Raw genomic sequence first — 27,362 nt, forward strand, 5'->3', positions numbered from 1 at the left:
AATTAACAAAAAAGGCATCTAACACTAGCTTGCTCTATTCTTTTTCTATTCTTTTTTCTTTTTATTTATTATATAATTAACACAAAAAAGCATTGTACTACATGTACTGTATTAGGCTTACTGAGACTGTCATAGCACATATCATTACTCTTTTGTAGAATTTGATTGCTTCCATGTTCCTCATTTGTAAGTCGCTTTGGATAAAAGTGTCTGCTAAATGACTAAATGCAAAAATCAAGCTTGAATGAATTGTGGAAGTAAAAAATAGGCTTTTTAACAGTAATAAAAAATAACTTTAATAAATTATTATTATTATTTACCTTTCAACTTCACCTTAAAGGAAAAAAAAGACCCAAAAAAAGTTTTAAATTTCTATTTGCATGTTTAAGTTCTTTGATTCTGAATAATCATTTTTCCCCACAGCATTTTTAAACTCAAAACTCCAAAAAAAATGCATTAAAACTATTTGTATCTTTATTCTTGTGATTTTAATGTAGAAATATACATGTGACATGCACATTAGATTTAAAGGAGAATTTACATGGATTGTAATTTGAATTGTAATTGTAACAGAGCAACCGGAGGTGATTATTTTTGATGATTTTTTGCCTTTTAAGGTGACATGAGTGCAGAACATCTATAAGTGACATTGGCAACCTCCAGGAATTTAATTGCTAGCTTAGTGACTGTTATAGTTAATGTATAGCATGCCATCTTTTTCCTATGTGATTTATTTCTCCTTTCGTATTTCCTCTGTTTACAGTTCTGCTTCATTAGTGAGAAAGAGCATACAGCTTTTCTGCCACATTCTCTAGTCGGCTCCTGTACTCCAGCTTTTTATAGTTACACTTGGGGACTCCATCCATTCCATATAGCAGACCCCAGCAGCAGCAGGCAATCGTTGCAGTGCTGTCACTGTCTCCTGTAAAGACAGAAGTATGCACAGACTTATAGTCCAACAAAACCTAACAGTGTGTATGTGTATTTTTTTTAAGAGTTGCACTCCCATGAGGTTGATATTTGTCTATTGTATGTTGTATTTAACCTGCATAGGATAAAGTGGTGTGGAAAATGGACAGATGAATGGACAGTTAAAACATTTGGCATTAATACTTTGGTCCCATGTTTAATTAGGTTTCTTTCACTACTATGTACATCCATAAATAATAATAAATCTTTGTTTGGTAAAATGCACATATTTTTTCATGTTGTATGGCAACATATAAATCATAACAATAAATTATAAGCAGTGTCTCAGATCAAGCCTTTCTCAGTTTCTTCGCAGAGTGACATCACGCAGGACAATGCCCCTCCCACGATTGATGACTGACACTGGGATTTAACCATAAACCTGCATGAGAGAGCTGTAAAGAGTCTGCCATTGTTTGGACACTAGAGCTTAAAGTCACCTAAGCGACTGAGGTGTTTTTATTGTTGGATGTAATAATGAACACAGCAGTCATTATTTACTCCTGATATCTGAGCCGCTGAAGATGCAGTAGATTACGTGCCCTCCGATCTACATAAATGCGTTTACACGGTTTATTTCACCAGACTACTTTGTAAACGAGGGTCAGTACAAAACACATACTATGGGTCAAAATAGAACTTCAATAAAATAGAATTAGAAATAAAAGTAAATAAATTGTAATTAAATCGTATTATTTACAAATTACAATTGTAGATCTAGACAGAGGCTACATATCGCTATGGTTTTATTAATACATTTGTCTGATCGATTTTATAGTCTTTAGCATTCTGAAATAATGCAAAAGAAAAGCAATTTTATATACGACAAAACCATGGACTATAGGGTTGTTATGTCCACATGTTTTTTGTTAAAGAAATTATAGAGGCTGTGTCATCTATAGCAAAAAGGTGGCCAAAAATTAAAGATTAATTGAATATTTGAATTAAATGTTTGGTCAATAGAATATTAAAGGGGCCATCGGGTGAAAAACTCACTGTTACATGTTGTTTGAACATTAATGTGTGTTGGCAGTTTGTGTACACAACCACCCTACAATGATAAATATCCACCCAGTGGTATTTTTTTTAATCTTTATAAGTAATATACCCTTTTTAAAATTAGGTCATTCTCAGCTTCTTGTTGTTGTGACAGCACACTGACAGAGGGCACTCCCACGATAGTAGATTGACACGAACGCCTTACCTTAGACCCGCCCTCACTTAGCTGAAACAGTCCGAATACAACTGCCATTGTGTCGACTGCAGAGGAAGACTCTAAGTGAGCGATTGAGGTGTTCTGTTGTTGAATGTAATAATGAACATAGCAGTAGTCATTTACTCCCGACATCTGAGCCGCTTAAGAGGCAGAGGACAATGTTACTTAAAAGGAAAGCACAGATTCCGATCTACATATGCATCTATGTTCGTGTGAATCATTCGTGATGCAGCTTCACCCACAGCAGAAGTGAGTATAAGGGTTTTTTATGCATCTTTGCAAATGGCCTTTCTTAATAGTGTTTCTTAATAATGCTTGCTGGCAAGTTTCACCGATAAATGCGGCTAAACGCAGCTAAATGCAGCTAAAGTAAACATTACAGCTCGTAATCCCTCAGCAGAGAGGGGCGGGGCAAGCAGAGCTCATTTGCATTTAAAGGGCCCATGCGATAAAATGAGCTGATATTTTGCAGAGCTGATTTTTGACAAGGTAAAAGGGTGTTTTTTTTTACACTACTATTGAGAATTTTTAACCAAAGTATATTAGAGACTTTTCATTAAGACCCTAAAGAATCATATGAGCTTGTGGAAAATGGGCATCCGATGACCCCTTTAAAGAAGGGTTTGATTGTCCTGTAAATATAACAGCAGAACCTTTGGCGCCCTTTGCAGGGATTTGTTATTCAGTAAAACCATATAATTATTAATTAACCAATTATTGTTGCATCATTGTTTTATAAATAAAATAAATAAAATGTCATTTTAAACGCTGTTGTTGGCTTAGGTCTGGTTTTATAACCACACAAATATATGATAATATTTTAATACTTCTTTGTACATTTTTATTTAAAGTAACAAAACCTTGGTTAATTCGCTGTTACCATGACTACAAGAACCATCATTTTTGTTTTTATCTTTGTTTAAACCATGGCTAATTTCCATATAAGGGAACATGGGAACTCAGAGAGATGCGTTGGTGGTGGTGAAATTATTACCGACATTAAAACAGTTTCAAAGGAGTATGAATGTACTTGAAAGTGATGCATGGACTTAGTTTTTTTTATCTTTTTTTCTGTCTTTTCTCTGCGTCAGATTGCTGATGTCTTTTCACAGGCTTAGTTGTCCATCAATTATGATCATTTGCATTCAGCCGCAAACATGAGGTGAGAGCAGTCATGTCACCTGGAATGGCGCGTCAAGTTTTTAATTTTTTTGAGCAACTGGGATGGTGCCCCCCGGGAGTTGGTGCCCCACACAAACTGCATACTCTGTGCATAGGGAGCGGCGGTACCAGTTTAAATTGATATATCCAAAGCATGCGCACAGAAAGTACCTATACTGCTGTCTATGCTGTATATATGACCCAAACAATAAAATAAAAACAGAAAATCACTCACTGCTTTTGACTGAATAACTTATATAGCTTTAATAAGAAAGCATTTCTTGTTTGAATGCTGCTTTTAAATGCTTTAGCTGTAACAAATGGGACTGGTGGGCACTCATCCGACCACCAGAGGGAGCCTCTCCCGAATATTGACTGTGTGTTTCTTCGGTGGTTACTTCCTGTTTGCCACCATATTTAAACAGCTCTGTTTGAGGTGTTCACTGCAAAGTATTGCCAGTTCTACTGACTTACCAAGCGTTCTTTTTCTATTGTTTTGCTATCATTGAGTACGTTTACATGGACAACAATATTCTGATTTTAACGTGATTAAGACAATACTCTGATTAAGAAGCAACCATGTAAACTGGTATTTTTGATTAATTTAATCCGACTAAAGTCATAATCGGAGTAAACACAAATTGAATTAAGACAGGTGGAGTATTCCTATTTTAGTCGCATTATGGAAGACATGTACACACCTTAATCACACTATTCCCCTTGTGTAGGACTTTTCGCCACATTTTGCGACAGGATACACACTAATGCTACGTTCCAGGCAGGTTTTTGAGCTCGTAAATCACGTCTTCAAACCACGACTCAGGGCTTTGTAGCGTTCCAGGCAAGTCACGCCAAGCATTTATTATTTTTATATTATTAATAATTTGATTGCAACGTTATATTGTCCTAAACTCTATTTTTCCAACGTGTGCCACTTGCATAAACACCGCACCCATAGAGGCTTTATTGTTTCGCGGGCTATGTCATTCACGGGTTTGAGTGCCTTTCCAGTGCACTTTCACGGGTAGAAGTTTGGAAAAACACGGCCTGGAAAGCGGCACAACGCTTTCAGTTGGTCGCATGTGCATGCTTTGGTTTCATTTTTATTTATTTTATTTTTTTTGCTACAACATGGGATTAATCAATGCTCATTGCTGATAAATAGTTTGTCTGTTATCATAATTTATAGTTTTATGGAAACGTAGTTAACATTCAACCCATTCTTTTTCATTAGTATTATTTGTGATTTTAATTTTGTGAACGGGATTTCCGCTATTGGAATGTCTTAGGATGCTTTTCACTTTTACTTTCGAATTCATGATCTTGGTTTTGCTTACATATATAGGCTACACTTATCAATTTTAAGATTAAAACAAATTCTTAAAAGATGGATTTGTTATTTTTAATTAAACAGCATAACAACAATAAAATAAAACTAACTTACATAGCATCTATTAACAAAAACTAATAAGACGAGGTATGGACTCCATCACATGCTGCGTTATATGCTGACTAAACAATTTATTACAGGGCACGCAAACACTGAGCAATCAAATTAATTAATAAAAAATAAATAAAAGAAAGCCTCCAAAGCGTAATGTGAGGTAAACGGCAAAGATAACAGGGTTTTTTTCAAAATGAAAACAAACAAAAAAAGTAAAACAAAACTGGCTTTCGGTGACTGTGCTTGCGTGTGTTTTATTTCCTAAAAACTGACTGGCTCTGAAATGCTCGCTGTATGGAGCAGACGCTTTGGACCAGCACAGCATGCACTCGCACAAATGCGACCACTGCAAATTTTAACTCACACATTCTAAAATATTTGTTGCAAATGTCCAGCCACTTCAAGCTTTTGTAAAATTAAAACCGAAACATCCAAAAGTCTATAAGGAAGATGAACAGATAGCGTCGCGTGTGGACCTAATGATGTGTGTCTATGTACTATAACATGTAAAACGGGAACATGAAAAGAATATTCTAAAAGCAACTCATGTAAACAGCTTAATCGTTATGACCATTGTGCTTGCCTTTTGACCACCGCCTTTTGGATTACTGACTCTGTTTTGTTTGCCTTTCGGACTGCCTTCCTTCTTGTTTGATCCTGCCTGCCTTCGACTACGTTTCTGCCTTCTGTTTTGGATTTGTTTGCGGTGTATCAATAAACCTCCAGCATTTGGATTTACTCTGCCTCCATGTCGTCACCTACGGCTCTGTCACACTAGTGCAGTGGTTTTCAATTTCAGTCCTGGGGTGCCGCTGCTCTACACATTTTGTATGTCTCTCTTCTTCATGTTGGTACCATATGTGTCTTTGTCTGACACCCTCGGTTCAGTTCATAGATCTCCCTCCTAACAAGCTGATGATCTGAATCAGGTGCGCTAAATAAGGGTATGTAGCATCTGCTTAGAATCATTGATGATTGTTTGGGCCTTATGTCTTAGGCTGTATCCGAAATCACCCCCTATACCCTCATTCACTATTCCCTACATTAGTCCACTCATTCAGTCCACTTGAAGGAGTGAGTGAAAACGAGTGAGTGAATTCGGACACTGAGTGCACCGGAAGGACTGCCGCTTTTGCATAGTATTGCTTACTGTTTAACAATCATTTAAAACGGACAGTTCGAGTAGTTAGATTAAAGGATTTATCTTGAACTATGTCAAGGAGTTTACATATAAACCCTGGTTAAACAATTTAATAATCAATTTACAACGAATTTGTACCCGTGTTGTATGCTGTATTATGCAGTGGACAAGCGAATGGATGGATGATTCAGCTGTGGGCGCCATCGTCTGGCGAGACGCGGGAATTCAGTCGGCGCGCGACTCTCACAGTGCATTATGGGTTATCTCTAGCTGTTGAGCGTACATCGGTTGTACACTCGTTTTTGCGGTGCATTGTGGGATTGAATGAGTGCACTCGGGAACGTTCACTATGGTTTCGAACACCACTTAAAATGGCTGTCCCCTCAAATAGTGCACTATTTGAGGGTATAGGGGGCGATTTCGGATACAGCCTTAGAGATCCTTTTGACATTTGCATATAAATTACAGACATGGCCCCACATTGTACATTTATATGGGTGCTAAATGGTGCAGCTGTGACCATAGTCACCAAGAAAACAATTGTGAGCCGACCTCCATGAAATGCTGCACGACTCATGAGTTCTTCCCAGTCTGAGCCTGCTCCTAAGAGGGCATCCAAAGCGATCATTGGAGCATCATGACCACATCCACCACCCCAACCTGATAGACTGAAGCTCGTGTAGGCCTTATCTCGTTCTGCTGGCCCATATTTTTCAGGCCAAATAACTGGCCCAGTCCCCGAAGACAGTCCTCTTAGATCCAAATACCTTGGAAGAGAAGAAAAAAAATGGAGAGATGAAAAATGGGTAACAATTTACAGTAAGGTTCCCTTTGTAAATGGTTTATAAAGGTGTTGACTAATAGCTTGTTTACAAATACATAATAAATCACTGATAAGCATTTATAACTGTATGAATAAAAAAGGTGATTTTAATGCAATACCTGCCAAATAGTGAGCCATTTTTAACTCACATGTTATAAATACTTAATATTAATTCATACTTCACTCAAAATCAGATTACTGATTTATGTCATGATGCCTCAAAAATAGACTATTATAGCAAGACTAAAAGGTGTTGTATTTGTGGTTTTCTTGTTTATATCTCATGTCACTTTTAGGTGGACAGGTAATGACCTGATCACATAACTTCTCTTCTATAGTCTGCACGATCTAGGCACTGATTATGCTGCCATGTGCTAAGAAAGAGGTATCAACCTTTTACATCTTTGAGGGGAAAAACAGTTTGTTCAGTACTCTGAAATGGTTTTACAAGTCGTATCTCCTGATGAAGTCAAAGTTAAGAAACAGTCACAAAACAGATGCCATGCAAAAAACAAACAAACAAACAAACAAACAAACAAACAAACAAACAAAACAATAAAACTCATTAATGTCACAAGGAGGGTCAGAGACGTGCGGATCCACGTGCAGCATTTTATTCAAACAAACAAACACAAAGGGGCAAGCAGAAATCGTGGTCAAAAACAGGCAGAAAGGTCGGGGCTGGCAGCGAGAATCAAAACACGGGGAGTAGTCCAGGAATCAAACACAGGGAAAACAAACACGGAAAGAAATGCTCGGAATTAAAGACCAGATGGAACAATAAGACTTCGCAAGGTGGCTGTGTGTGTGAGAAGCTTAAATGCAGTCAGTGTGATGAGGTGCAGCTGTGAGCGGTAATCAGTGCAGTGAGAAACAAGGAGCAGGTGAATGCAGTGATTAGTGCAGTGGCTTGTGGGGAATGAAGTCCATGATGTGTAGTGCAAGAGTTAATGATGACAAGACGACCAATACGTGACAATTAATATGGAGAGAAGATCTCAAAGAAGGAGCAAAGGACACCACCTTGTCTAAACTTCTTTCTCCCCTTGCTTATTTATGACAGAGTAAGATGATATATATACCACATATGATGCATATTTGTTAGTCTATTGCTTTTCCCCCTTTTTTTGCTATCATGTTAAATGTCTCAGTCCAATTTGCCAAATGGTCTTAATTTCTTTCACTCTGCATCCTCTGACTAACTCAGAACTGGTCAGTTTGAGATCGTGAGACCTTCGATCTCCAGCCTGTGTGAGGCTCTAAGCCAGGGGTGTCAAACTCAGTTTCTGGAGGGCCACAGCCCTGCAGAGTTTAAATTTAACCCTGATTAAATGTACCTGATCCAGCTAATTATGTCATTCAGGCTTATGACACTTGTTTGACATCTGTGCTCTTAAAGAATAAATAACTGGAAGTATGGGACGTCCAGAATAATTAAATATGTAATATGGCCTAAATTTAATGATCACTTGAGATTTAATCAATAAATCATGTTTTTCTGCCAGAGTGGTCCTGACTGAAATCTAGCGCAAGTGTTAGTTCAGGCATGCCAAGTAGGCAGAGCTCTGCATCAGCTGACTTATAAGTAGATCAGATCTACATATATATATATATATATATATATATATATATATATTAGGGCTGTCAATTGATTAATTTTTTTTTAATCGCGATTAATCACATGGTTGTCATGAGTTAACTCGCGATTAATCGCACATTTTTATCTGTTCTAAATGTACCTTAAATTAATACTTTTTAAAGTTTTTAATACTCTAATCAACATTGGCATGGACAAATATGGATGCTTTAAGCAAATATGTGTTTATTATCAGTGAAACCATACATGACATAGAGCATGAAGACTAACTTGTTTCAAATGTCATAGATGTTTTTCAAATAACTTGTTCATGTCTATTAGACACATAAAAAAGAACATAGAAACACCAGGTTCCCATTACTGCTCTTTCTTTGCACTGAGCAATTTACTTACACAAGCCTGTTTACATTATTTGCAGGACAGAGCAGCTCACTTCTTCTGAACATGCAAAATCTACATTTATTATTACATTTGTTTGCTTCTCGGTGCCCACATACTGTAATTTACTGCAGCCAAGTTCTCAACAAAACTTTCCATTGTTTTGATTTAATATTTCTGTTATCAGACAACCAAAGTAATATGAAATAATAACTGAAAAAAATCCTGAATCATTTACCGGCATCTGGACATAAGCCACTATTCCCTGCATCATTATCGTTGTTTTTACCTTCCTGTTTGAATGCCTTCAGGATCCTTTGACTTTTTAGGAGTTTACCCATTTAAAGTTATGTGATCCCAAAAACCTGCTTCTTTTATTTTTTAATGTATTGCTTTGGTTATAATGTACTGACTGGAGAGCCTGGTCTCATGAAAATGCGCACTAGCACGACTTTCTGTTTCTATTTGGCGTGCTATTAATAAGCTGAAATTAACTTTGGCGTGCATATAATACACCGTTTTCGCATGCACACTCGTATGTGGCTTTACGCATCAACCCCACAGCACCAATCCTAACGTAGACCGACTCCGCTTGCATTCATTAAATATGCCAGAAGTGCCGGTGTTTCACGAAAAAGTGCAAGTACGCAAAAGGATAAAATACAGTCGTGCCTGCTTACCAGCCCACTTCAAGCACTGGAAGCAACATAATATCTGGTTTAACTGAAAGCGGTGCTCCACTGCCGCTGAACAGAGCAGAAGCAGATATAAAGAGAGGGAGGTGCGTGCGCATTGGGAGACCTCACGCAGGTTCAGCAAAACTGAAGAGCCTCAGAAACTATATTAGGTTTGTCCAATTATGTGTTTATGTATTGTTGCTAGACACTTTTCGCTAGGTTGCCAACATTGTGCATCCATTTCTTTAACTATGGGCTAGGTAGTGGGTCAAACAGAAAATGCGCGCTGCGTTAATTGCGCGTTAATAAAATTAGTGCCGTTAAAATGAATTTGCGTTAACGCACTATTAACGCGTTAATTTTGACAACCCTAATATATATATATATATATATATATATATATATATATATTAGGGGTGGGCATAGATTAATTTTTTTAATCTAGATTAATCTAGATTAAATCTTGGAATTAATCTAGATTAATCTAGATTAAAATGGCTAATTTGAATTCTGATGAAGGCATTCAGAATATGTGTGCTACCCAAATAATGACTAAAAGTAAGTCTTCGAGAACGGTCCAGGTGGCGCATTAGATCAGGCGCTCATCTCCTGTTTCCAAAATGCATCACAAACTGCTTGACAATTGCATTTACAACATAATTACCTATACAAACTTGTGTAACCAAGTACTTCTGCGCAAAAGGCTGCACGACGTGCGTGTTGCCGTTAAATACACAGACGCGCACGGAAATGGATTTCTGCGTGCATAGTCTTCCATTAAACTGCGTTGCTTTTAGAAGCGTCAATTCAGTTGTTGCATATAGTTTAATGTCTTTATTTCGGGATTATCAAAGTAAATTATAACTCACGTGCCCCAGTAAAAAGGGTCTAGCAACGCACCTGCCCTGAAGCGGCTTCATAACTGCACGTCTCATTTTTAACGCCGATAACGGCCCACCACTAATATATATATATTAGTGGTGGGCCGTTATCGGCGTTAACGTGCTCTTAACTCTTATCGCGCGATAAAAAAAATATCGCCGTTAATCTATTCTCAAATTTGGGTTGGGAGCTGGGTCTAAACTACGCAAGCTATGATGACTTTCACCTTGATAGTTTAACGCGGATGTATACCGAAGACTATAGAATATGGTCGCGCGTTTAAGTCTCCTCCGCCAAAACACAGACGGGATCGCGTCGTCCTCCATTCATAAAAACCGAATCTACTATAGCGAAATGCCACGTAAATTCATCATTTTTTGGATTCATAAATCAAATGTTGGTCAGTCACTTAATTCAAATCGCGATATGGACTAGTGTATGTGAAAACTGAAATGCAAAAAGACAGTTTTAATATGAATCCGATATGTTCCGTTTGCCTAGCTGTACGTATGCATTGCGGAGACGAGCTTTTACTACACGCATACTGAAACACACGTGACGCTCCCGGTAATTTTTGGCATTTTCATCTCACATGAACAGATAAACTCAATCTCCCAAACTGCTGTGAGTGTCACTTTTACCGTTTCATTTGAGAAAACTAGCATAATATCATACTGTATGACACAGAAACTTCACGGCAACCTGTCAAAATAAAAGTACGGTGTAACATGTAATGGGCTGGGTAGGTGTTGACGTTAAAAAAAACACAATCTAATAGGTAGAAAAAATAATTTCATTGTTAGTTAGTTAGTAAACACAAGTACATCTAATTGAACATAATTTATTTTCATCAACAAATTATCATAGAACAGCTTTATGAGCTTTATGATCCATTCTCAAAGACTTTAAGTCATTATTTGGGTAGCACACATATTCTGAAAGCCTTCAGCAGAATTCAAATTAGCCATTTTAATCTAGATTAATCTAGATTAATTCCAAGATTTAATCTAGATTAATCTAGATTAAAAAAAATTAATCTATGCCCACCCCTAATATATATATATATACATGATCACTCACCTTCAGCTTGTCAAGCTCGCATTTTTATGTCCGTATACTTATTCTATATATTATGTCCTGCACCTCGGTTGCTGTTGTTTTCCTTTTTCTGTTTCAGAACACTGCACCAAGTCGTGCACTGTGAAAACTGAGGCTTTTGAAAACACAACTAAAAAAAAATTGTATTTATCTCTTAAAACAACTAGAGAATTTATATAGTTTATATAGTTATTCAGGAATCTAGTGGCTAAACCATGGAATTGTAGATTTTTTCTTTCTTTACTCCTAAAAGATGGCACTAATCTGACTTCATAAATTGGATTTTAAAAGCATTGACAATGAAATTGACAATGAAATACTACCACAATACTTCCATAATTGAAAAGTAAGATAAAAAATATTAGAGAATTTTTAAACAATTTTCAAGACCAAAGAGTTGACAATGAACAATGAACACCTCCTTCACAGGCTGGGGTGACCACTCATGACTGCCCAGGGTCTGTGGGAAAGCCACCATCTCACGTAGCATTTAAATTGCATGGAGATGCTGGACGTGTTTTTTGCATTGAAACACTTCCTTCCAGACCAGAGGGGCCATCATTGACTTGTCCAAATAGACAACACATCAGTGGTCTCTTACATGAACTGGCAGGTTGGTCTGCACTCATGCCCACTATACAAGCTGGCACACCAGGTCCTCCTGTGGGCTCAGATAAAACTCCTCTCACTAAGAGCAGTCTACATCCCTGCTCCCTGATTTACTATAGGTAAGATGTCCTGTCGAGACAGTGGTTGAGGCCAGAGGAATGGCGACTCCATCACAAGGTGGTGGAGCTCCTCTAAAGGGATTCTCTGATCTTGTGCCTCTTCTCGACGGCTCTCCTCTGGAGATTCCCATCAGGACGGACCTCCTCTCTCAGGCACACAGCTCTTAGCATCCGGTCTCTCAATTGAGGTTGTTGAGACCATACTCCAGTCCAGAGCTACTGCCATGAGGAAATAGTATGCCCTGAAGGTGAAACTCTTAACTCTTAACTTTTTAGCGTGGACAGCAATTTCAAGACCCAGTTAAATGCCCAGTTGGTACAGTTCTGGAGTTTCTGCAGGAGTGTTTCTCCACAGGGTTATCTCCCTCCACTCTGAAGGTATACCTGGGTGCCTTTCCGAAGGTATACCTGGGTGCCTTTCCGCACACATTTATGACTTGGATCCGGCATCTACCCTAGGATCCCAAGTCTTCTTGTCTTGATGTGCTTACCAAGATACACATCAGACAGGGACTTGGTAGTATGGCACAGTGGGTATTCTCATTCCCAAAGTGTTTTGACACAGCTCAAAGTTCCTTGATGAGGAACGTCTCAGGTTACATATGTAATCATGGTTCCCTAAATGGAACGAGACGCTACATCTCCCTGCCATACTCCCTGCATCCCTGCAGGCACTTACTTCATCAGAAGCCAACATGTGCATTTGCCGGGCACACTTTTAAGCTTTCTGGTTGTTCACGCCACCCTGCTTGTGATGTCTCGCTTCTCCATTGGACTGATTCCACACACGCTTCAGAACGCGGTCACACAGAGGCATTATACATGCTCAGTGCATATATTGCAGTACATTGTAAAATATAAGCACCAGTTTCCTATGTATAGATGTATTATTTAAATTCAGCTTCTTACGATTTCCATTTTCCAGTAAAGTAGTCCCAGTCACTCAGAGTCTCCGTAACAGCATATCCTGCAGATTTAACAAATGTTTCTGCGACAGGACAAGCCTCCTCCAATAAACCCAGACCCCAGGTTGTGATTGGTCTTCTCTGGACTGCATAAGAGGCGAACAAGGCTGAAGCCACAGATCCAAGGAAACCGGTTGGATGAGGATGGGTCATTCTTCCAGTCTCAACAGCAACCTCAACCAATGTGGACAGCTGGTCAGGATGAGGATATCTTTGAAGTAAAGACAATTAGATATCTCCAACACGAATACCAAATATCTGTGAAAATACAAAAAAAAAAAAAGAATGTTTTACCCTCACCTAAGGCCAATGCACATTGCCCTCATGGCCGCCCCACAACCTCTGGCTGCTGGGTTGTATGGCACCCTGTAACCCCCTTCAGTGCCTGGGCGCAAGTGACTAACACCTTATACAAGAGAAGTAAACACAAGATATAAAAAAGTTAAAAGTTTTCAGTCAACATTCTCATTTATCTTAATAGCAGCTGTGCAGTTGGTACAGGACCCCAGCATTTTGCAATCAGTCATCTTTAGATCAGCAGGAAAATTACATCATAAGAACACTTTAGGAATTATAGTGTTCTGCATTAAATTACAAATTCCACTTTATCCGATTGCAGTAGAATAACCACATTCCCCTAAAAAGGGCTTAATTATGTAGCCCTCTCACCAATGTATTAGCTTAAATTTATAAACACACCTAGGGAAAATTCCAAATGAATGATAACCTGGTGAAAGCCACATTCCACATTTATTTAGTTTGCTAAATTAAGTTCATCACTTCAGGAGTGAGGGGAACTGTAACTGTGTGTATGTATGTATGTACATACAAGTAAGTTTTATTATTTTATTATCTCTTACTTTTAATTGGTTAAGAAATTAAAATAACCAATAATTTGTATTCAATATAATTTTTCTATAGTTTTCTAATATTTATTTTTCTGGTATAATTATGGTTTATATAGAACACTTTTTCTTCCATTTTAAGACACAATTTTTTTATTAGTTTCTATGCTATAATAAATTATGGGCCAGTTTTACTAAACATACTGGGTGACTGTGAGGCGGAAATAGAAAAACTTTGTCAGGCCACAATGGACATGCCCTTTTTTATTGCAATTAACATTGCAAATATGGGCGTCAGAAGCAAAATAAATGTAGGTGGGTCCTCCCCCAGAAAAAAATTACTAGACAACATGCCATTTTCTGTAGTCTGGTGCCTTTTCTTTAATGGAATAGGCCACCTTGTTGGCAGGAGTTATTTACATTACTTCTGTCCACTAACATTACAAAAGACAGCTGTTAGAAACGTTTCTAGTGGCTAGGGTGGTAAACCTAATGTTTTCAAGGCGAGCGACCCGAGTTCTCGTCCGTCTTTTGCCGAAACATTCTTCTCCCTTTTCACATTCAAATTACTTTGGAAAGGCATTTGTTTTCAATAAAAATAAAAATGAAGGAAATAATTGAAAAGTTTTAAATAAAGTATCGGGTAGGGTTGGGTATCGTTTTTTTTTTTTTTTTCGATACCGGTGCCAAATCGATACTTTTAAAACGGTACCGTGCCAAAACGGTGCCTGAACCGATACTTTTAAAAAAGCCATTAACTGGTGGATGACACAAGAATATCATTTTTATTGAACAAAAGCGTTCTTTAAATTGAACAATGTAATAAAAGTTTAAAGTATACATTGATATTTAAGTAAATACAAAACACAACAACAATAAAACCTAAGCCACCTAACCCAACTACAGTAATTTAACAGCTTCAAATTTCAGCAATTCTGTTGCAGAAATATTTCCATATTTGCCTTCTCTGAAAAAAGAGACACCTCTCCTGACTTATTGCATGTCCTGGTATGACTGAGGCAGGGGTCGTCTACATTGAGGGTGCGATTTGTGAAAATAGCAGAGGGGGGGATGCTTTTAAAAACTTTTTTCTCTTCCCATAGGCAGAGGTTGACCAAACTGTTAGTGTAATCTGTTAACAACACACATTATATACCCGGCAAAAACCAGATAATGAGTGTCATGTCATGAAATGTTTTTAATATGAAAACGGTCTAACGTGATGACAATTTAATAAAAACATAGTAAGTTAGGCCTATTAATTGTAATGATTTTTTTTTAAACAACAAATAAATTATATAGAGAAAGTGAGTAGAGTATCAACGGAGCTTTTTGAAACTATTTGAAACTATTTACGAATTAGTAAACCACTGCGTCGCAAAATGATTCACTGTTTCGAAGCGTTTCAATCGGATCGCGAATCATTTGACGCAGAATGGGACTTCAATCCCAGCTGATGTCCGCAAACTGTCAAACACAGTGCATCCCTCTGCTTTCAAGTTTATTCCATGTGCCCTCAAATGTTTCATTTGGTTTGACGTGTTTCCACCTTTACAAGCAACATTTGCTGCACGTTGCGGTGTCTGAATCATTTCTTGTGAAATATAGCCACACTTTAGAATGCTTAGTTTTTGGCATTTTAAGTAAAGCGTGTTTAATGTAGCTAGCTAAGCTAACAGCAGACCACCTGCTGCAGTCAGAGCAAGTGTAACAATAGTTGCTACATTCACGTGCTTCTCGGATGGTCTGTGCTTTTAATTCGAAATGTGAAAATGGATAGTAATTACAAAGACGTCTTGGATTTGTATCATCAAAGCTTTCCGACGTTCACGCAAGTTTTCTCATTCAGGAAATATTTTTTTCCGATCATTCTGACACCCCATAAATGCAATATTTATATTTGACTAGCGATCATGCCTGTTGATGAATCAGTGCTTCGTACATTCGTGTCATAGCACCAGAAGACAATTACTTCAATCGACGGTTCAGGCATTTACGTGGCACCGAAATGAGGTACCGAAATGAGGCACCGAAATTCGCGTTCTGATTCGGTCTGGTACATACCGGTCATATGGGTACTGGTGCCGTATTGACACCGGGTTTCGGTACCCAACCCTAGTATCGGGTAGGGGTTAGGTGTATCTGAGCAGCAGATAGCCTATGCTCAGGTCAGATACTTAGTTTACTTTGCTATGTCTCAGGAGTGCAGCAGAAATTAAGCTGGAGTTTAATCTATTAGGGCAATCATCATGTGGAATGGATTTGAAGACGGTGCTCTGTAAAGTGCACAAGTATATTGTTATATTTATAAGTATAGCTGAATTAGAGACGTAATCCGATCCCACCCACATACAATGATTCCAATGCCCATGTCGCCAAGGCCTTTAGATTAGTGTTGATTAATATTGATGCCATTAAATCTCTAAGAAAAGTTTGTTACAGCATAAAACATGTCACTTCTTGTTGCCAGTAGGTGGCGCTATGAATATAACTAAATATGGGCATGTAGATGTCTTCAGGTCAGGAGTCTTATCAAACAAAGGTTTGGGCAGATCGGACATTTTATGTCCAAGTTATAACAACTTTCTGTTTCATGGCAAAATTTGTCAGGCCGCCACGAATGCACCCTTCAACAACAAAAAAAAAAAATGAATTTGGGACAATGGTGGTGGGAAAAAAATCGGAGTGATGGGAAAAAATTCAGGGTGGGAGGAAAAAAATATTTTACAATGTTTCTGTCAGGACCACTTTCGTCAAAATGACGAAATGATTTGCCGGGGTAGTTCTGTTCTGGCACAACTCCCTGCCCATTCATGCAGCATGTAATGAATGAGCACGGAGAGCAGCAATAATAACCCCCCAGGGTAAACAGAACAGAACAAGCAGATATCATTAACGTACTTAATAATATTTTAAGTGTAACACATATTTTGAGATAAAAGGAGACTGATTCAAGTGGAATCAGTAAGCCAGGTCCTGACTGTCACAAAAGGAGGAGTTGGGGATGGAGGAGGGTGTTTGCTCCTGAGCAAGCGAAAAAGCTACTGAATAATACTAAATGCAACTTATATATAAATGCTGTGATAGGAGTAGCATTCCTATTGGTAGATGTGATCAGCTGATGTGAGCTTGACTCACGTGACCTGCCAGAACTAACGCTAGAAGCTTAATTTCTGTCAGGACCACTATCGTCAAAATGATAGACATTAGCATACAATTTTGATTTGCCGGGGTAGTTCTGTTCTGGCACAACTCCCTGCCCATTCATGCAGCATGTCATGAATGAGCAGGGAGAGCAGCAATAATAACCCCCAAATCAAACGATAGGCCAGAACCTCCCCCAACCGCAACTGATGGCATATCTGAAAGCAGCATGTTCTTCTGGAATAACAGAGACTGAGACAGTGGCCCCTAACAAAGAAGGGTAGCAGCATACGGGTGCTCTTCCTTTATAAGCAGCTATGAAGAGCATCCGAAGGAGTGTAGCAATGAAGAAGAGCTATTCTTTTAAACAGCTAAGTACACTACCTGAAATAAATTGAAAATACCACTATCGTCAAAAAACTTACAATTAGCGTACATTTTAGGTTGGGGGTATGGTTCTGTTCTGATTACTCCCTGCCCCATTCATGCAGCTTAGCATGGATAGGAGCAAGGAGAGCATAAATTACCCCCCCCCCCCCCCCCCAAAAAAAAAAAAAAAAAACATATGCTGAATGCCCCCAACCACATGCTGACAGCAATCTAACTGAAACGCCTTATGGAAGGAGAGTCCAGCGAAGTGATTTATTTTGCTATGAGCAGGTCAGCAGAGCAGCTTGCCCCTTCGGGAGGATTGTAGCAGTGAAGGGGTGCTCTTCTTTATGAGCAGGTAAGCAGAGCAGCTTTCCCCTTCAGGATGAGTGTAGCAGCGAAGGGGTGCTCTTCTTTATGAGCAGGTAAGCAGAGCAGCTTGCCCCTTCAGGAGGAGTGTAGCAGTGAAGGGATGCTCTTCTTTATGAGCAGGTAAGAAGAGCAGCAAGCCCCTTTAAAGCAGTACCTGAAAACTTTAAAGATGCAAAAACCTATTAGAATTGGCATTCTAGTTTACAGCAAACACAGCATACTGCAGCCATAGAAGCAAGCAACAACTGGATCAGAGATTGTAGATTTAACATGGCCTAAAGCTTCATTTAAAACTATAACAGCATTCATTTAAAACTATTACAGCATATAATGACTCAAATCAACCCAGTTACAGGTTTGACCTTCCATTGACACTTGTGCTCAGAGTCTTTTTTTTTTTTTTAAACCATGAGCTATGTTTGACAATAATGTAGCATATAGTAACTAGATGAAATAAGAAACTTAGCTTGTGAAGATATTCAGTGATGAATAAAGGGAGAAAAATTCTAGTTTTTTTTTTCTTTAGCAGCAAGCACAATTCAAGAACAATCAGGTAAACCTTAACAAGCAAGCAAATCGGAATACCCTGAAAGCTCAAGCAAAGACAGGGGCAGCATGGCTTTGCAGAAAAGAGCAGCAGCAAAGGGGTGCTCATCTTTAATAAGCAGCTGAGAAGAGCAGTGTACCCCTTTAATGCAGTGCAGCATAGTCAATACCTGAAGTTAGGCAACAGGAATGTTTCCCTTATCCGCATAATCATTAGCATTAATTACATCCTTGTAGTAAAATCTGCATGAGAATCAAGCATGTACCGATACACTTATGGTGCGTTTCCACTGGCATGTAGCGAGCGTGGCAGAGTGAGCATTTCCAATTCATTCATAGGAAGTTGATCTTAAATGCTGAAAGCGACATGGAGAAGCGTTGAAAGTGGCTGAGAGTGTCACAAAGGTTGGCGTTCCTCAACTACGCAAAACTAGAGCGCCAATGCCAAGCGACAACCAATTACTGTGAAAAGTAGGCAAGGCAAAATTTTGACGTATGCTTCCTAGTATTTGCTGGATTACTGAGCTGAAATCACGTTCATTGAAATCATGCAAAGTAAATGCACTTTGCATGCTTTCATAATATGCCAGTGTTTACATTGCGAACCGCCTTTAAAGAAGATGATGATACGTACAGGGTGTAAACATTGTTTTTAAGAGGCATGCTCTGCCCTAAATTTGACACTCCCCACAGCAGTGGCATTGTAGCGTTGCCAGCGGCACTGAGTGCAGATTTGACGCTGTAGTGAAAGCACGCCATAAATCACTGCTAAAACAGCGTGTTGGAAATAAATAAATCGGATAAATTTAATGAAACAGCACCCCCAATACTAGATGCCTTTACGCAGCAAGCCCATTGAACCACTGTAACCTGTTTTAAATACAACCAATAGCCTAACAGTGCCAGTGTTTCATAACCATAGGGTATGCATTTTTTTTAATTATAATTTTTTTATTTTTTATTTTTTTATTTATTTTTTTAAATAACACTGCATTGTATGTGGCTTATCAGACCCTTGCACTTAAAGTGCCCCTATTATGCCTTTTCAAATATGATATTTCATGTAGTGTGTCATGTAGCTGTATGTGAACATAAACTATCTGCAAAGTTGTGACGCCGACAGTGCACTATAAATAAAGTTTTTGTCTATCAAAAAAAAGAGTCGGCTCACATTCGCCTAAACGAGTCGTCAGCAATTCGAATCTTTTTTCTGTAACGGCCACACGTCACGAGCTACACATTTGCGTAATGTCCGCCCACATTCAATTTCGCGAACAACTTGCCCGCCCACAAACAGCAGGCCTACCATTTTCACGTGGATTACATCATGTCAAGAAGACGCCCTGCGCTGTGACAGCCTGTGAGAGTGAATTTGTTTTATATGCCCTTCCAAAAGATGAAACTATCAGTGGTTAACATTCATTTTTTCAACACCTCAGCAGTCCAATGCCAATCTTGTGTTGTGTTCGCGTCATTTTACTGATGACTGCTTTTCTAATCTTGGGGAGTAACGTTACAACGCGAGATTCACCAAACGCTTGGTTTTAAAAAATGGATCAGTGCCCAGTTTATTTGGACCGGCTTGCTCCTCTGAACTTCTACCTGTAAGTATGATTAATAATTGTATTTTCTAGCGATCGTTCAAAATACGTCTTTGTGTACGTTATGGTGTGTAACAACCCCGCACATGTCTTGGTAACCGGCTAACTTGCGTTTCTGTATTTCTGTTGTTCAGCTGTGAGTGCAATGTAGTCTAAAAAGTCTTGTGATTGATGCAGCTTGACTGTCTGTCTGCCTTATTAGTTTAAGTAATGATAATGATAAACGATGGCTTAACGCAGTGTTATGGATTGTACAGTGTTGAAGTTCACAACGTAGAGGTGTGCCCGGTTCGCTTACAAAAGCAAATTGCAAACACTGTCCACAGTTAACATATGACACCCACTGAGAAACGTCCTGCTCTGGTCGTGCTTGCAAAACAGTAGGCGTTTCTCAATGTCAAGGAAGGATCCTCGGAAGCCAGAATTTCGAGGATGCTACGTCATCGACATCCGTCGAAGGACTGTTCCAATGTCGAGGATCCTCGGAGTTTCAACCAAGGACTGCGTCCTTCGTTCGAAAAATATCCCATACACAGGAAAGGATGCATAAGTGTAGCCTTCGCGCTCTTCGCGCTCTAAAATCACCCACAATCCTATGCGCGCAGCTTTGCTATCTTGTTCAAAAATACAAATGTCGGACGTTAGCGGAGTCATGAAGGGAATGAAGGGATCATTTTGCTCAATAGGGTAAAAAAGTGTAGTTGGGGAAATTAAAAAATAAACTTGTTTGTGAGATAGGACAAGTCTTTAACAAATAGTTGTTAAATTATAAATATTTTTCAATATCAAATATTATTACAATGGCTTGGTTGAATTCCGGTCTGTTATTTCTTGATAACAGACAACCGCGAAGTATACGGCACACGGTTGCCATGAAAAACAGAGCGTTGCTATGGACGCAGTTCTGTTCACTCAGGCAATATAATCGTTTTTAAATCAATAAAATCCAAAATGGATGTAATTATTTTTAAATAAATGATAAGAGCGGACCTTTCACTGAGGTAATGACGCAATAACGTGCACTTGCTAGCCTGTTCCATTTATGTGTTCTCCGAATGCTTAAGAGGAGCCTCGCCTAGCCTCTGAAGGAAGTGACTTGGAAGGACCAGTCCTGCCAAGGACGTATCCTTGACATTGAGAAACACCTAGTTTCTTGTCGATGTGACACTTCAACCGTTTCATCGTCAGACTCCGGCTCGAATTGATAGGGTAAAATCGAGGCTATCTTTTCTATGCATTAACAGGTCTCCGCAGCTGTCATTCAGTTATGCCAATGGGCGTTTCGTTTTGCGCTGTAGCGGTAGACCAATCCAAAAGGACTGCACCATCTGACCAATCACAGCGGTGAGGGCTCACTGAAAGGAGGGGTTTAGAGAGACTGATTCTTCGAACTGCTTCAAACGAGTCGTTTACGAATCATTTAGAAACGGGGTAAAAATAAATCTAATTTTGGAGAAAACTAAAGTGTTTTTTGAACTTGCATACATGTAAACCTGTTTTAAGAGACTATTACAACAATATTAACTACCTTTAAAATGGCATAATAGGGGCACTTTAACATTTTTGAATATGAATGAAAATCAAGCTCAAATTTGTAAGTAGGTTTTGACTAGCCAATGATGGAGATCTGCCTTTGTCTTGTCTTTAGAACGGCTGTATCAAGTGCATTGTGTCATATGCTTCATTAACTAGTTTGTGTAGATGTACAGGTCCTTCTCAAAAAATTACCATATTGTGAAGTTTCATTATTTTCTGTAATGTACTGATAAACATTAGACTTTCATATATTTTAGATTCATTACACACAACTGAAGTAGTTCAAGCCTTTTATTGTTTTAATATTGATGATTTTGGCATACAGCTCATGAAAACCCAAAATTCCTATCTCAAAAAATTAGCATATCATGAAAAGGTTCTCTAAACGTGCTATTAACCTAATCATCTGAATCAACTAATTAACTCTAAACACCTTTAAAAGATTCCTGAGGCTTTTAAAAACTCCCAGCCTGGTTCATTACTCAAAACCACAATCATGGGTAAGACTGCCGACCTGACTGCTGTCCAGAAGGCCATCATTGACACCCTCAAGCAAGAGGGTAAGACACAGAAATAAATTTCTGAACGAATAGGCTGTTCCCAGAGTGCTGTATCAAGGCACCTCAGTGGGAAGTCTGTGGGAAGGAAAAAGTGTGGCAGAAAACGCTGCACAACAAGAAGAGGTGACCGGACCCTGAGGAAGATTGTGGAGAAGGACCGATTCCAGACCTTGGGGGACCTGCGGAAGCAGTGGACTGAGTCTGGAGTAGAAACATCCAGAGCCACCGTGTACAGGCGTGTGCAGGAAATGGGCTACAGGTGCCGCATTCCCCAGGTCAAGCCACTTTTGAACCAGAAACAGCGGCAGAAGTGCCTGACCTGGGCTACAGAGAAGCAGCACTGGACTGTTGCTCAGTGGTTCAAAGTACTTTTTTCAGATGAAAGCAAATTTTGCATGTCATTCGGAAATCAAGGTGCCAGAGTCTGGAGGAAGACTGGGGAGAGGGAAATGCCAAAATGCCTGAAGTCCAGTGTCAAGTACCCACAGTCAGTGATGGTCTGGGGTGCCATGTCAGCTGCTGGTGTTGGTCCACTGTGTTTTCTCAAGGGCAGGGTCAATGCAGCTAGCTATCAGGAGATTTTGGAGCACTTCATGCTTCCATCTGCTGAAAAGCTTTATGGAGATGAAGATTTCATTTTTCAGCACGACCTGGCACCTGCTCACAGTGCCAAAACTACTGGTAAATGGTTTACTGACCATGGTATTACTATGCTCAATTGGCCTGCCAACTCTCCTGACCTGAACCCCATAGAGAATCTGTGGGATATTGTAAAGAGAAAGTAGAGAGACACAAGAACCAACATTCTGGATGAGCTTAAGGCCGCTATCGAAGCATCCTGGGCCTCCAAAACACCTCAGCAGTGCCACAGGCTGATTGCCTCCATGCCACGCCGCATTGAAGCAGTCATTTCTGCAAAAGGATTCCCGACCAAGTATTGAGTGCATAACTGAACATAATTATTTGAAGGTTGAGTTTTTTTGTATTAAAAACAATTTTCTTTTATTGGTCGGATGAAATATGCTAATTTTTTGAGATAGGAATTTTGGGTTTTCATGAGCTGTATGCCAAAATCATCAATATTAAAACAATAAAAGGCTTGAACTACTTCAGTTGTGTGTAATGAATCTAAAATATATGGAAGTCTAATGTTTATCAGATTACAGAAAATAATTAACTTTATCACAATATGCTAATTTTTTGAGAAGGACCTGTATTGCGCATAGTTTTTCTTGTTTCGCTTGCCAAAATCTCATCACGTGAACGATGAAGCACCATATGCACAGGATATTTGAACGTATAGAGCGCTGTACTTATTCAAACATCAGCTATGAATTTACACTTGTATTGCGAACGAGCGGTCTCCAGGCTGAGCGCGCTGCACGGTACTTCTTTCTGAATGAACAAGCTTTCATTCAGCATTAAGTTACAATGTTTCCCTGACACTTGATTATCCAATGCTTTATGGAGTTTAGTGATAAGCTCTTACTGAATTCTTTTCATTGGTTAAATTTGTATATATATTTTTAAATCCTCAAACAGACATAAGGAAACCCAGTTGCACTAGTTTAAAATAACAGTGACATAATAGAGCTATGAAATTTGGAAACTTGATGGCGAGTGCCGGTGCGGGCTGGTGGAGACACGTTTATGCATCTATGCACAAAAGCAGCAGAACAACTAGTATAACGTAAATATGATTAGCAACGCAAGAATAGGCAGTTCGATTTAAAATGTTTTGCGTGAGCAATCATTGTGTTATAAGAGCTTTATGAGAACGCGTATGACCTGATGCCCGTTTTAAGGCTTTGCTTGCGTTCTGCCATGGATGATCGATGTACTTGAATCTATATCAGTTACTTTTATGCGAGCGGGAGTGGTACAAAACATGAATGTCGCGGCAGGAGCGGGACGCGATACATATTCTCAGAATCTTGGGGGAGCTGGACTGAAAAATCCGTCCCACGCAGGTCTCTAGCCTAAAGCCACAGCTTGCCTACCAAACAAACATGTTACAGAACAACTAACGTTACCTTAAACATGAGCAACATTTTAATGACAGTAATTTTTTTGCCAACATAGCATAGGCAATTAAAATTAAATAAGAAACTTAGCTTAGCTTCCAGCATGGAAGTAGATCTTGTGTAAAAATGTTGTTGATCCAGGCACATTAGCGTGACTTCAGCGATAAATTGCAGACATTGCAGACAAATAACCAAGAAATGAAGTTTGGTTTACGTGGAACTCACATTTTTCAGCTTTAACATAGAGTTGATTGTTGAGTAGGGTAGAGAGAACGGTCCTGACATGGTGAGTATGTTAAATCAAAATATCGTCAATATAGGCAATGATGAACTTGTTCAGGAATTCTTTTAGTATTTGGTTACTGAATGACTGAAAAACAGCTGGCGAGTTGGCTAGCCCGTAGGGCATTACCTGATATTCGTAGTGCCCCCTGGTGGTTAGAAAAGCAGTCTTCCATTCGTCTCCTTCCTTGATTCTGATTAAGTTGTAGGCACTATGCAGGTCGAGTTTTGTGTAGATGGTAGCTCCACGTAATTGTTCAAGTGCCGGTGGAACTAGAGGGAGTGGGTAACGGAACTTGACAGTGATGTTGTTGAGGCCTCGATAATCGATGCAGGGACGGAGACCGCCATCCTTCTTACTGACGAAGAAGAAACCTGCTGCTGTGGGTGAGGTGTAAAGACAGATAAAACCGGAATTGAGGGCCTCGTTGATATATTCCTCCATAGCATGCTCTTCGGTTCTTGATAGTGGGTAAATCCTGCTCTTAGGCGGCATAGCATTGGGAAGCAGGTCAATGGAGCAATTCCATGGACGATGTGGAGGGAGTTGAGTAGCCCTTTTCTTACTAAAGACCTCGGATAGATCGTGATATTGTTTGGGGATAGTGGTTTAATCTGGAGGCTCAGGGCTCTCGATGCTGGTAGTGAAACAGGGTTGAGGTATTACTGAGAGGCAGTTCTGACTGCAAAAAGAAGACCAATGAGTTAACTCACCCTGATACCAGGAGATTACGGGATCATGGATGTGTAGCCAGGGGAATCCTAGAATGACTTCGTATTTGGGCGAGTCAACAACATAAAGTGTGATGGATTCCTGGTGGAACAGACCTACTTGAAGTTTGACGGTTTTGGTTTGGTTGGTGATTCCTTGGTCAATAAGAGAGTCATTGATTGCCTTAATTGCATGGGTTGCATGGTGGTTGGAGAAGTGTTGGATAGTTGAAGTAAATAAGTTTTGTTGGATTTGTTTTTAGGAGCTTCTCTCCTCAGGTTGTTGATCTTGATAGCCATGGTGACTAATTCTGAGAAAGGTATATTCTCTCTACGACAAGCAAGTTCAGATTGGAGTTCAGAATTAAGACTATTGTAGAATATAGCCTGCAAGGCAACATCATTCCACCCACTCTGTGCTGCTATGGTTCTGAATTCGATAGCATATTCAGCAGCGGTGCGATTACCTTGTTTCAAGTTAATGAGTTGGGTGGAAATATCCCTGCCCCCCGTGGGATATTCAAACACTTCACAAATTTTCTGGAAAAAATAGTCGATGGAGGTTCTTATTTGCAAATCAGTCTCCCAGACTGCAGAAGCCCAATCGATAGCACGGCCATTTAGCAACGTCATGAGGAATGCACATTGTTGTTCCTCGTATTCGAACCGATCTTTCCCTCCTCTTTGATGGTCAAAGTATAGCTTAGCTTGACGAATGAAATCCTTGCAATGTTTGGCATTTCCATCGAATTTATTAGGAAGTGCAAAGCTTACCGTGTTCGGCATGGTAGGTGGAAGAGATCGGATATAATGCGTGAGATGTTCACTGACGGATTGTAGCTTGGTTAGTTGTTCCTGATAGTTTCTCAACAACTCGCCTTGACACGCGAAAGCTGCTTGTAGATTGGCCACTTCTGCTGGATTCAGGGGCGGCGAAGTATTCTGTAAACAGGACGCTGAGGCAGTGTTAGAATCCATGTGCAGAAGTTTATTGCAGCAAATGTAGTGTAAAGACACGGGAGACCAGTTTGTACAAGCAAACAATCCAAAAGGGCAATCCGAGAGCAGACGTGAGTAATCAGGCAAAAGATCCAAACACAAAGACAGTCCAATCCAGCAAACAATCCAATAAGGGTAATCCGTAAAGTCGTGAGTCAAGAAACAAGGCAGAATCATACACTTACAGGCAGGCAGATTAATCAGAGAATAAACGCTCTGCAATACTTCGCAAGGAAGGAACATGTGGCATCTGTTTAAATAGTACAAAACAGGAAGTGAGTGTAGAAGCAGCAGAGGGAGCGTGAGATCAGTATTCGGGAGAGGGCTCCCACTGCTGGCTTGGCATTACAGCATTCCCTCGCAAAACTATTGCATTCTCTCTCAAAGATATTTGCGTTCTCTGGCAGAACCAGTTGAGTTTGGACAAACAATGTAGTGTTTCATTAAGTTTGATTTTGAACTTGGACAAGCATAAAGAAATACAGCCAGTGTCTAGGCTAGTTCAAGGCACAGTTTTGGGACAATCTAAAATGCTTAATGTGAAACACTGGAGGACCGAATTCAGTACACACCACATTAATAAAGCATGCAGACAAGCAGAATAGCCCAGAATATTAGGGTGCTTTCACATCTGTGGTTCGGTTCATTTGGTCCGGACCAAGAGCAACAAATGATACATTGTAGCATTTTTCTGCAGTTTTGGGTCCTTTTCACACCACACTGATTGCTCTGGCCCGAACCAGTTGAAACGAACCAAAATGCAGTCATGTGACAACATCCACCTCACTCGTTGGCCAGATCGTGTCACTGAACCACTGATCTATAATAGAGAATTATTTAGATCAGTGTGTTGAACGTATTTTCTAAACTGTTAGGGGCCATTCACATGTCCCGTCTTTTGCGCGCTCAAGCTCGTTATTTCAAATGTAGATGTGCGGTATGCGCGCTCAGAATGGAAGCGACGTGGTCGCAACGCGCATGTTTTTTCCATTCGCGAACACGCCGCATCGAGATAAAAACATCGCAACTTTTCAGAATGCTGCAAGCGCACCGCAGGTCATGTGACATAAACCAACCAATCAGCTTCATCCTTTCCCTTAATAACATTGAAAGCATTGACAAGTTGGAGAAACAGCTTATCATAGCTGTACAGGCGTTTTCCATGCGTTTTTAGACGCGTCATGTGAACGGCCCCTTAAACAATGAGAAAGATTGTGAGTTTTCGAATGTTGGGACCTATATGATCATCAGACCAAATTTATGAGGCTCCGCACCTCCTCACAACTCCAAGTTT

The 27,362-nt window shown here is 39.5% G+C and overlaps 1 protein-coding gene across 2 annotated transcripts in view; it reads right to left on the reverse strand.

The window, feature by feature from the left end:
* Window positions 1-452: 452 nt before the first annotated feature.
* LOC141297359 (ADP-ribosylhydrolase ARH1-like) overlaps window positions 453-27,362 on the reverse strand; it is a 56,140-nt gene continuing 29,230 nt past the window's right edge. For both annotated transcript variants that reach the window (XM_073827776.1, XM_073827775.1), the window contains 4 exons: window positions 13,380-13,485; window positions 13,024-13,290; window positions 6,484-6,698; window positions 453-922 (listed from right to left, as the gene is read on the reverse strand). In XM_073827776.1, the coding sequence (XP_073683877.1) occupies window positions 774-922; window positions 6,484-6,698; window positions 13,024-13,290; window positions 13,380-13,485 (737 nt within the window). In that variant the 3' untranslated portion in view covers window positions 453-773. The remainder of the gene's footprint in view (window positions 923-6,483; window positions 6,699-13,023; window positions 13,291-13,379; window positions 13,486-27,362) is intronic.

The sequence above is a fragment of the Garra rufa genome, chromosome 22 (genome assembly GCF_049309525.1).
Source record: "Garra rufa chromosome 22, GarRuf1.0, whole genome shotgun sequence".
In the NCBI taxonomy this organism is placed as follows: domain Eukaryota; kingdom Metazoa; phylum Chordata; class Actinopteri; order Cypriniformes; family Cyprinidae; genus Garra; species Garra rufa.